The following is a 12,796-nucleotide window of genomic DNA, read 5'->3' as shown; positions in this document are numbered from 1 at the left end:
TGTTTATTCAGTATATTATTAATTAATAAATGTATATAGTTATGAGACTGAACGTTCCAGCTGTTTCCGCGGCCCTCCCACCGCGCATGCGCACTCGCCTCCATCTTGTTCCCCCTGTTGCGGCCGGACAGCGGTGCTGCTTCACTCAGGCGCAAACCCGCATCCGCGCAGCCATCACAGCGGAGCAAAGCGCGCGCAGGCAGGCAGACAGACAGGCAGGCAGACAGACAGGCAGGCGCAAGGGTGGAAATGTAACCGGAAACGCGTGTAAAGACGTGAAGAGCTCGAGTTTGTGCTGAACAAAGACGGGAAAAAAACGTGGAACGAGTTAATGATGAAGGATTAAATCACCATTTACACCAGAACCACGAGAGCACCGCGCGCGCCATGGTGAGCCCGTGTGTGTGTGTGTGTATTATGTGTGGTCATTGTGTTCATGCTGTCATGTGTGTGTAAGAGTGTGTGTGTGTGTGTGTGTATATATATGTGATGGAGCATCTTCCCCGCCCCTCCCCCATCCCCGTCGTCATGGAGGATGCGGCCGCGTGATGTTGTTGCTATGTGACTCCTCCTCAGCATCCTTTCTTCTCTCTCTCTCTCTCTTTTCTCTTCTTCTCTTTAACTTTCCTTCTCTTCTTCACCAACTTCAGCAGCTACAGGTTGCTTTTTTTTTTTTACGCATCGCTCAAAACATCTTTCTGATGGATGCTGGTAGAAAGCGTGTGTGTGTGTGTGTGTGTGTGTGTGTGTTGCCCCCAGGCTAGGGCTGACATTGCAATGGATGTGATGCCTGAATGCACTCACACATGTATGCCGCACGTGCACGCTTACACGCACGCACGCACACACACACACACACACACACACACACACACACACACACACACACTTTGATTATACCATTTTGCCACATAATGTCACTTGAAGTCCAGTTAAATGATAAATAAATCCAATAATAAATGACTGATCTCACAGTCTCAGCTCCCTCCCTCTCTCTCTCTCTCTCTCTCCCTCTCTCTCTCTCTCTGTGAGCAAATTAATCAGTAAAACCACACTCAGATTCGGTGCACTAACTAACTAACTAACTAACTAACTAACTAACTAACTAACTAACTAACTGTCTGTCTGTCTGTCTGTCTTATTCTTTATTAATCTTAAGTCTTTATTCCTATTTTCATAGATTTATTAATTCTACTTTTAATGTTTTAATTACTGACATGAGGACAAAATTACACATCAAATTTCACATACTATTTATTTGTTTGTTTGTTAGTTTGTTACAGTAAATATTAGTATCTTGTGTTATGTCATATTATATTTTCACATAAAAAAACTTTCTTGACCCCTAAATCCAAAAGTATTCACCCTGCTCTTAGTTTATGAATTTATTGGCTGTTTTAAATCCTTTGTAAATTCTGAAGGTCATGTGAGTGTAAATTCTGGGTGTTAATCCCACGTTTCTTCAGTGTTCACACACTTGTTCACATTCTCCTTCCCTCCGCTCTCCACCGTTCCTCAGGATTATAAACTCCTCCACGGTCATGTTTATGTTCGTGTTCATCTCCGTGTTCCGCCTGTTAAACAGGAAGTCGTGTGGATTTGGGCTTAAAATGTGACCAGGCTGAAATTGTGATGTGTGTGACATCATCGGAGTGTAACAGAGGAAGTGTGTGTGTGAGTCTGTGTGAGTGTGTGTGTGTGTGTGTGTGTGTGTGTGTGTGTGGGCGTGTGTGGGGGTGTGAAACTATAATGAAGCCATGATGATCAATAACACGTTAACATTCATTTCTCATCTTTGGCTTTTCTGCCCCACTAAGTAATGAAGGACATGAAGGGCATAAACACAACACACTGCTGATCTAAAGTACACACACACACACCACACACATCATATACCATGGATATTCACCATGTATACATACTGTATATACCATGGACACCACATATCCCATAATGTTATATACATATCTACCTCATACAGCAGATATACATAATAAACACTCACCGGCCACTTTAATAGGAACTTGTTGTTGATTCTAAGATTCCTGTTCTTGGCTGCAGGAGTGGAACCCAATGTGTTCTTCTGAGATACTTTTCTGCTCACCACGGTTGTAAAGAGTGATTATATGAGTTGCTATATCCTTCCTGGCAAAAAAAAAAAGCTCGAACCACCTCAAATCTGTCCATTTTCTGATCTCTGACCCTCTCTTATCAACAAGGCGTTTGTTTCCACCCACAGAACTGTCGCTCACTCTGTGATTGTTTTTTGTTTTCCGCACCATTCTGTATAAACTCTAGAGACTGTTGTGTGTGAAAACCCCAGGAGGAGATCAGCAGTTTCTGAAATACTCAAACCACCAACCACCATCTGGCTCAAACCGACACCCATACCGCAGTGAAAGAAAGAAAGAAAGTCACACTTCACTGTGAGATCACAGTGTTTCCCGTTCTGATGTTTGAACATTGTGAACATTAACTGAAGCTCTTGATCTGTATCTGCGTGATTTGATGCATCAAGCGATCGGCTGATTAGAGAACTGGATCAAACAGCAGGTGGATGTTGGGGTGTTCCTAATAAAGTGGCCAGTGAGTGTATACACATATACCATCATCATATATACCGTAATTGAAAGAGAAAGAAAACGTGTTAGAAGGTTCTGTGTAGAATTCTCCACCAGAGTGTTCCCATATCAGAAAGGTTCCAACCATGGCTGCTTTCGCTTCCTGGTCTATAGTTCAAGGAACCTTTATAGTTCCTGCTCTGGTACCCTTCTGTAGACCAGGAACTAGTGGTGGTTGAGTCTGTTTGCTCACTGCTTACTGTACACACACTTTTAGAAAACGGGTTACACATGGGTTCTTTAAAGGGGATGGATCATGAAGGGCCCTGTGATGACCTGCGACTTGTCCAGGGTGAACCCCGCCTCTCTCCCATAGTTAGCTGGGATAGGATCCAGCTTGCCCATGACCCTGCACAGGATAAGCGGCTACAGATAATGGATGGATGGATGGATGGATCATGAAGGCTTCTTAAAAAACCCTCAAAGATCCTTTTTAAATATAAGTGTATTCTGTATGTTTCATTTTGTGCATGAGCTGTATTGTAACACACACACACACACACGCGCGCTCACACACACTCAAGAACATCAAATCCCACTATTAGTCTGGATTATAAATGATTCCTCGATCCAGTTACAGGAGTTAAATGTTGGGATGTAAATCACTGCTGAGGTTCTCGTATGTGAATGTAAATGGGCTAATTAAGGGAAGACAGCCAGAAAAAAAGTGTGTGTGTGTGTGTGTGTGTGTGTGTGTGTGTGTGTGTGTGTGTGTGTGTGTGTGTGAGTGTGTGTTGGCTCACACTGCTGATTCAGGAAGATCTCAGTGAGAAGGTGGGAGCGAAAGAAGGGAAGTTATTAAAGAGACGTCCCGGTGAGAGGAGAACTCGTGTGTGTGTGTGTGTGTGTGTGTGTGTGTGTGTGTGTGTGTGTGAGAGAGAGAGAGAACGTGGACGGCAGCCCATTTCCGTTAAAATGACTATGGATGTGTTGGAGGAGGAGAGAGTCTAGACGATGGAGAGATTTTGGCTCTTGTCCTCACATGGGGATTCCTCACACTAATCCCGCCGTCTGGAGCTGGATGAAGGCGCGTGCAGGTTCGAATCGTGGTCATGTGACCTCATCTATCAGTGTGTGTGTGTGTAGTGGGTTGTGTGTGACCCGAGGGTTGGAACAGGTAACGTATGAGCAATGCATTTTATTCTCACCACATGTGTGTGATTTCTGTGCGGAGTTTGCATGTTCTCCCCGTGTCCGCGTGGGTTTCCTCCGGGTGCTCCGGTTTCCCCCACAGTCCAAAGACATGCAGGTTAGGTTGACGTGGGGCGGCCTTGGGCTGAGGTGCCCTTGAGCGAGGTACTGAACCCCTGACTGCTCCCCGGGCGCTCTGGTGTGGCTGCCCACTGCTCTGAGTGTGTGTGTGTGTGTGTGTGTGTGTGTGTTCACTGCTTCAGATGGGTTAAATGCAGAGGATGAATCTCACTGTGCTTGAAGTGTGCATGTGACAAATAAAGGCTTCTTCTTCTTCTTCTTCTTCTTCTTATGTTGGAACCTGCAGGAACCTGACAGTGTGGTCCTGCGATACGGTTCCTTCTGTCAGGAACGGCACAGCAACATTGCAACACAGAACTCATACACAGTGCAAACACGTCCCGAGTGTTTTATTCCTCTTATACCACAGTTATTTTCCAACCATTACCATTTTTTATTTATTAAAGCATGTCTTCTTGTACTTTTTATCCATTTCTAGTTACATTTAATGTTGTTAAACAGTCATTCCCTCACAAGCAGCTTGTCCTATGACAGAGAAACAGCAGAAAGTGTAAACTCTTCTGTCCTGAAGGTGTCGGAAAAGTGACGGTTACAGCTTTACCTCTGAAACTGGAGACTCCTTCCGTAAATGTTCAATAAACATCGAGCCTTAATATAGACCTGTAGTTTGTACTGCAGATGAAACTACAGTCAGAGCTGCTGTTATAGACAATTAATCAACAGCTGATTGGTCTTAAAATTTATAAAACATTACTGCTTTTAAAACATACAGCAGCACAGCTAATTAATAAAACAGTCGTGTTGTCAGGTAGCCGCTGGATGGCTCATGTTAGCACGCTAGTATTAGCACAATCTCTCTCTCACACACACACACACACACACACACACACACCAAGAACGAACAGAAGCGTCGACTTGCTCTCATCCACTTTATCCAGGTTTGAAATGCAAAAAAAGAAAACAGAACTTATCCGCGAGCTGATTCGCTAAAACTGGATCAGAACTAGCGAAAGATTCAAAAAACCCTGTGAGAATAAATTCACTGATTAAACTTTCACCAGCTTCCTGTCAGCGTACAGGAAATTCCTTACGGCTTCAGCAGCAAAGAACAGAAACCTCTGTGGGTCCTGACTCTGTGCCGTGATTGGCTGTGGCTCCTGCCTGTCTCAGACGGAGCGGGATGGTGTTCGTGTGGCGAACGGGTTTCTGAATTACAGAAAGGTCGGACTTATAGCCGCTCAGGAACGTCGTGTTTCTCAGGATTTCTTTCTCCTCTGATTCATTTTTCATTTTCAATAAAAAGAAAAAATGGTTTGCTTTACGTCTGAGTGTTTGACAGGTTTTGACTGGAAGATAATGCTGTAGAAATCATCGCGGCTGTTACCATAGAAACCAGATTTTATTAAAAAAATATTCATTATGGTGTTTTTGTTGGTTTCTGATCAAATAAAGTTTTGGTTTCATATCTTACAGTGTGATGTGGAGAAAAAAACTAAAGAGGAGAACAGAGTTTAGCTGCAGGTGTTCTTTCTTTCTTTCTTTCTTTCTCTCTCTTTCTTTATGTCAATCTCTCTCTGTCTTTATTGCACTCTCTTTATCTCATCTCATTATCTCTAGCCGCTTTATCCTTCTACAGGGTCGCAGGCGAGCTGGAGCCTATCCCAGCTGACTACGGGCGAAAGGCGGGGTTCACCCTGGACCAGTCGCCAGGTCATCACAGGGCTGACACATAGACACAGACAACCATCCACACTCACATTCACACCTACGCTCAATTTAGAGTCACCAGTTAACCTAACCTGCATGTCTTTGGACTGTGGGGGAAACCGGAGCACCCGGAGGAAACCCACGCGGACACGGGGAGAACATGCAAACTCCACACAGAAAGGCCCTCGCCGGCCACGGGGCTCGAACCCAGGACCTTCTTGCTGTGAGGCGACAGCGCTAACCACCACACCACCGTGCCGCCCACTCTCTTTATATCTCTCTTTATCTCTCTCTCTTTATTGCTCTCTCTTTTTCTTTATCTCTCTCTTTGTTGCACTCTCTTTATCTCTCTGTCTTTATTGCACTCTCTCTTTATCTCTCTCTTTCTTTATCTCTCTCTTTGTCACACTCTCTTTATCTCTGTCTCTTTATTGCACTCTCTCTTTATCTCTCTCTCTTTCTTTATCTCTCTATCACACTCTATCTCTCTCTATTGCACTCTCTCTTTCTCTCTCTCTCTCTCTCTCTCTCGTCCACCCTCATCATTTATGGCGTATAAAAGCAGCAGATTTACACTTTTATAGATTCACATAAATGTATAATAATATAATTTTTATGTTTATGTGTGTATTTGCATGTTTGGCTCTGAAACCAATGCAAATAACGTTCTCTCTTCAATAATTTAACAACAATAATCTCACACACTCTGGTATTTAAAAGGAAACTATTAACAAGGCTGACTGTTATTTTTTTTACGATATTCATCTCTTGTTTTTCTGTAGACTTCAATCAAAGCACAATATCATCTCTCACACAGTAACCATCTCAGTTTTAAATAAAAGATAATGTATACAATAAAAAAATCTCATCTCATCTCATCTCATCTCATCTCATCTCATCATCTCTAGCCGCTTTATCCTGTTCTTAAAATAATTAAAATAAAATAAAAATTTTAAATAAATAAATAAATAAATAAATAAATCACTGGAAGGGCACTCAGAGAGCTCGGAGCTCCTCCAAGGCCAAATGCCGTATTTTGGAACGTTAGTGAAAGTGAAAATAAATGCATGGATCTGTTTCATGACTTGGATCTGCTCCAAATTTGAAGGGGTTCTTCTTTGGCCTGTGGTTCACCCTTCCACCAAGTTTCATGGAAATCAGGTTGGTAGGCTTTACTCAATCAATAAACAAACTAGAAAAGCACTCGGAGAGCGCAGACCTCCGCCAAGAATCTCATCTCATCTCATTATCTCTAGCCACTTTATCCTGTTCTACAGGGTCGCAGGCGAGCTGGAGCCTATCCCAGCTGACTACGGGCGAAAGGCGGGGTTCACCCTGGACAAGTCGCCAGGTCATCACAGGGCTGACACATAGACACAGACAACCATTCACACTCACATTCACACCTACACTCAATTTAGAGTCACCAGTTAACCTAACCTGCATGTCTTTGGACTGTGGGGGAAACCGGAGCACCCGGAGGAAACCCACGCGGACACGGGGAGAACATGCAAACTCCACACAGAGAGGCCCTCGCCGGCCCTGGGGCTCGAACCCAGGACCTTCTTGCTGTGAGGCGACAGCGCTAACCACTACACCACCGTGCCGCCCCCGCCAAGAATCCTTTAAAAAATTCCGGGATCCAGAAGGTGATCCGGATCACTGGCAAAATTTAATGGATTGTTACTTGTGCCCAGTCACACCTCTGGAAAAAATTTCAGAGCAATCTGTCATAACGTTTTCCGTAATGTTGCTAACAGACAAACAAACAAACAAACAAACAAACAAACGTTACCGAAAACATAACCTCCTTGGCAGAGGTAACCACATGGAAAACATCATCTCCTTGCCGGAGGTCATTATTATATCATGAATTTTATCATGTTGTGTTTCAGTTTTATTCCCACCATATCAGCTGTGACAGTTAAAAAAAAAAAAAAAAAAAAAAAAAAATATATATATATATATATATATATACACACATTTGGTAAAAATAGTAAAATAAAGTAGCTTAACGATAATATTACCTGATTTCTGTTTCACATTGTTTCCAATTTGGAAATATTTTTTCAGGATAAAGTGAAGTTGAGAATGTTGGTCTGAGTCAAAGTGACTCAACATGATGGACAGAGTGATGTTTAGAATCTCAGAAGGACATGGAGAGGGATTTGACCTTCTACCTACTGTTTCTTTGTGAGTTATAAAGTAGAAATAATCCATATGGATATTATTATTATTATTATTGTTGCTGCTGTTCCTCTCAGGCTGCTGGAGAAATGTGCTGCAAGATGAAGCTCCTGAAGCTGCTTCTGCTCCTGTGTGTCCTCGCTCTGTGGATAGACGGAGGATTCACGAAAGAAAAATCAGCGAAGAAGGGCAAGAAGAAAGGCAAACAGGTCTACTGCCCATCGTAAGTGTCTGTTTACACGAACGCAGCCTCTTAAAGAAATAAACTACAGATTCAGATATCCGTGTGAGAGAGAAGTTCTGAAGTTGTGTTCTCATGGGTTCCGGAGATTCACGACAAACTGAACTTTCTGTCAGGAGACGTTTATTTAATTTACTGTTGACAACTTTATGTAGATATGAATACAATTTAACATTAATGATTTATACAGACGATTTCTACAAGCGATTTCACTCCAGAATATTTTTTAGTTTTAGTGGATTACATAACGTCTGCTTTGCGGTCACAACAGTTAAAACATTCCATTCGTAATGAGAAGACGTTTTATAAAACTGATGATTTTGTTTACATACTTTAGACAGATATTAAGTTTTTGCTATAAATTGCACATCATGATTTTTTTGTGTTTTATGAAAAGCCCCCCCCCCCAGTCTTCTTAACTGCAAGTGTCCTGGTGCGCACACCACAGTACTGTGTCAAAGTCTTATGTCTTAGAAATTTATTTATTTATTTATTTATTTATTATCTTAGATGTTTATTTTATGGCTTCTCCATCAGACCCCCCCCCCCCCCCCCCCAAAAAAAAAAAGCATTTTAGATTTCCAAAACTTATCCAGCCAATTTCATTATAAATCTGAACAAAATGTCCCCGAGGAGATTGACAGATGTATCAGACGCTCGTTGGTCGTGCTGTGAAAATGAGCGTCTGCATGCACAATTTTCCAAACCTGTCATTGTTTAACTCTTGAATATTTTCTATCATGAATACTCTCAGGGTGGCACGGTGGTGTAGTGGTTAGCGCTGTCGCCTCACAGCAAGAAGGTCCGGGTTCGAGCCCCGTGGCCGGCGAGGGCCTTTCTGTGTGGAGTTTGCATGTTCTCCCCGTGTCCGCGTGGGTTTCCTCCGGGTGCTCCGGTTTCCCCCACAGTCCAAAGACATGCAGGTTAGGTTAACTGGTGACTCTAAATTGAGCGTAGGTGTGAATGTGAGTGTGAATGGTTGTCTGTGTCTATGTGTCAGCCCTGTGATGACCTGGCGACTTGTCCAGGGTGAACCCCGCCTTTCACCCGTAGTCAGCTGGGATAGGATCCAGCTCGCCTGCGACCCTGTAGAACAGGATAAAGCGGCTAGAGATAATGAGATGAGATGAGATACTCTCATTAAAAAGTTTATAATCTCTGCTTTTCAGAGAAATGTATCTGGCACACATGCAAACTCCTCACCTTTCGGCGAAATTCGCCGTTTTGGTCCCAAAATAGGTCACTTGTGTGAATCGTGTAGATCCGAAGAGTTTTTTTTTTTGGGGGGGGGGGGTAGGCAGGCTACAATGTTACTGTTGCCAAACATTTCACTTACAAGGTTTACAGCCAATCGAGATAAACAGTAACACACGCGTCTTTTCCATTGGAGTTCTGATCAAGCTGGTGCACAACCCACTGCTGGTTGCCAGTCCTCGCTTACGAACATTCCACAGATTCAGACCGCAAAGTCACCTTTTTATAGAGAGAGCTGGCAACCTCATCTCGCGACTGGATCTGAACATACCAATGGAAGAGTTTCCAGCGCGCTCGGGGGTGAATAACTGGAAAAGTCGTTGGATTTTGTTGCTGTTACGTGTTGAGGTAAGTCTTTTACAGTGCCAGAAATGTGTACATAAATGTAACTATGTCTAATATGTTTTAACATGCGTGCTGAAATCAAGTTTAAGACATAACGTTAGCTTGCTCCATAGCTTACTGTCGCCAGATATGAGAGAGATGAAAACGAACACATGATCAGCTCAGTGGCGTGGTATAGAGAAATTCCCTCTTCACAATGGATGGTTTTCAAATAGGTTTTTTTTTTGAGAGCTAGAAAGCCGACAGGGTGTTTTTCTCCTAAAAATAAGCACCAAGCGTCTTTTCAAATCCCCATGACAACCGCTTGTTCTAGCTTGCTCTGGCTGTAGAGCGCAAGCAATGCAGGGTTTCCCATACAGAGACCAGTGTGTTGCGCAGCGCCACACAATCAGACTCGCGATTTAAAAAAAAAATTCCCAATCGAAGCATTAATGTCTGCCTCGCGCACATGGGCGCCGCCAGGGGGGGAAAGGTTAGAACAATTCTAGGGGCCCAGCACTGCCATGGGGCCCTTTAAGGGGCTGATAATATGCTTTTGACGATTTTAATAAGACTTTTGAAATAACAACAATGCAATATTCCATCTGGTAAAATGAGCTAATTGAACAAGGTTGTCTATTTCTTGAGTTCTTCAACATATTGTCATTTAACCCTCCCCCTTTTGCGAAATGGTACGGTCCAGTTCTGGTAGAAGCGCGATGCGTTAAATCTGTGTGCTGATCAGTGCAACGCTACTTGCTGCTGTGTCGCGGTGCAGCAGCCAGCAGTGGAGTGCGTACAGCACGGGCGCAGATAGAGGGTGGGACTCGTCCCACCCAGATTTAAATTCACCTCGTTCGGTCCCCCCCACTTATAGGGAGGAAAAAAACGTCTATGCTGTCTTTCTTTGCATAAGGCAAACCTCACAGAAAAATCAAAAGACTTTCGGTTTATTGAGGTGCACAGCAGTACAAACATAGTTGCAACTGCGCAGACTGCACAGGTTGCGAGCTCGAGCTTGGTTGCTATGGTTACCCACAAGTTTGACAGGCATATTGGGGACAGCGCCTCCTAGTTCAAGACCCCAACACGGCATGATGAAGGGTGCCCAAAAGGCAGAAAACGATTGCATCGTTTAAAAAAAAAAACGATTGTAAGTAAACTGTGCCTTACTTTATCATATCACCTTGCAATTTTTTGATAGTCTGTTCAAAGTAATGTCGTAGTGAAAGTAAAATCGTACGGAGTAGAGATGCCTTTCTGGTAGCCTCCTTCTTTCGGTGGTAGCCTGTAGATGCTCAGAAGGCAGTTTTAATGTTTAATCTGGCGTTCCCTGACATAATTTCAGCGAGCATATTTAATTGAAGTTTTCAGCTGAGTCAGTGCGGCCTACAGGATCGGCATGGCAGAGAGAGCGCGCGCGCCCCAAAAAAACCAAAATACAAAACCCACTTCAGCTCAGATTACACAAAAGAATCTCCCTGCCTAATAATATCCCTGTCTAATAATCTCCCTGCCTAATAATCTCCCTGCCTGATAATATCCCTGTCTAATAATCTCCCTGCCTAATAATCTCCCTGCCTGATAATCTCCCTGTTTGATAATCTCCCTGTCTAATAATCTCCCTGTCTAATAATCTCCCTGTCTAATAATCTCCCTGCCTGATAATCTCCCTGTCTAATAATCTCCCTGTCTAATAATCTCCCTGTCTAATAATCTCCCTGTCTAATAATATCCCTGCCTGATAATCTCCCTGTCTAATAATATCCGTCTAATAATATCCCTGCCTGATAATCTCCCTGCCTGATAATCTCCCTGTCTAATAATATCCGTCTGATAATATCCCTGCCTAATAATCTCCCTGTTTGATAATCTCCCTGTCTGATAATCTCCCTGCCTGATAATCTCCCTGTCTGATAATCTCCCTGCCTGATAATCTCCCTGTCTAATAATCTCCCTGCCTGATAATCTCCCTGCCTGATAATCTCCCTGTCTGATAATCTCCGTCTAATAATCTCCCTGCCTGATAATCTCCCTGCCTGATAATCTCCGTCTAATAATCTCCCTGCCTGATAATCTCCCTGCCTGATAATCTCCCTGCCTGATAATCTCCCTGCCTGATAATCTCCCTGCCTGATAATCTCCCTGCCTGATAATCTCCGTCTAATAATCTCCCTGCCTGATAATCTCCCTGCCTGATAATCTCCGTCTAATAATCTCCCTGCCTAATAATCTCCCTGCCTGATAATCTCCCTGCCTGATAATCTCCCTGCCTGATAATCTCCGTCTAATAATCTCCCTGCCTGATAATCTCCCTGCCTGATAATCTCCCTGCCTGATAATCTCCCTGTCTGATAATCTCCCTGCCTGATAATCTCCCTGTCTGATAATCTCCCTGTCTAATAAGGGTCAACAATAATGACAGTTTCGCACGATGTACTGTTTGCAGCAGTGATTTCAGCATTGCCCATGGTGGCTTAAATGATTGTAAAGGACATGTTGAGGTGAGGAGTGTCATTTCATGTGCATTATATTTAGGTCTACAACAGGCTGTCATGAAAAGACCAAACTTACTGAAGATTTCCATAAAGTAACAATGTATGAATATACATCATATATATCACATATACGTCATATACAAGTGTGTATCTTTTATAAATGAGGTTAGCTTATCTAATGTAGTATGTTGGGGAGAATCATAGTATCATATCTATATTTCTGATAAAATTTTAGGTATGATACCGTGTATAATTCTCCTACTTGTTGCTCATTTCATAGGGGGACGGGGGGAATTGCTGGCATGTGCCGCGCGGGAGCGTCTGCCCAAATTTTTTAGGCCGAGATTAACTTATAGTTTTTTATTAAAAAAAAAATCCAATATGTAATGCCCATTGTACACGCCTGTTCTTTAATTCAAAATCACCATCTCGATCTTCAAATTGACCGTATGGTATATGTGGTATGGTATATTACACAACATCCTGTCCAGATAAAACCTAGTTAGTACACACAACAGTTGAAAGGGAAGTGATGAGTGATGTTGAATGTTGCCTGCTTAATACTGGTTGCAATTTTTTTTGTAATGTAGACTACGAAATGTACTTTTGTGCACATGCCGTGTGTCCGTGCACCCTTCTCACCTTTTTCACCCCTGACCAGTTTGCATGCCTGTCTGGTTAAGATCTGTTCAGTGCTTTGGGAGGAACGGCAGGTTGAAGTCGGTACAACAGAGTAAAAACTCTGCTCGCGG

At 43.1% G+C, this 12,796-nt stretch overlaps 1 protein-coding gene across 1 annotated transcript in view; it reads left to right on the top strand.

The window, feature by feature from the left end:
* The first annotated feature begins 379 nt into the window (after positions 1-379).
* glrbb (glycine receptor, beta b) overlaps positions 380-12,796 on the top strand; it is a 34,199-nt gene continuing 21,782 nt past the window's right edge. The window contains exons 1-2 of the mRNA XM_060926788.1: positions 380-390; positions 7,805-7,950. Of these exons, the coding sequence (XP_060782771.1) occupies positions 388-390; positions 7,805-7,950 (149 nt within the window). The 5' untranslated portion in view covers positions 380-387. The remainder of the gene's footprint in view (positions 391-7,804; positions 7,951-12,796) is intronic.

The sequence above is a fragment of the Neoarius graeffei genome, chromosome 8 (genome assembly GCF_027579695.1).
Source record: "Neoarius graeffei isolate fNeoGra1 chromosome 8, fNeoGra1.pri, whole genome shotgun sequence".
NCBI lineage: Eukaryota > Metazoa > Chordata > Actinopteri > Siluriformes > Ariidae > Neoarius > Neoarius graeffei.
This window is presented reverse-complemented; position numbering and strand designations above follow the sequence as displayed.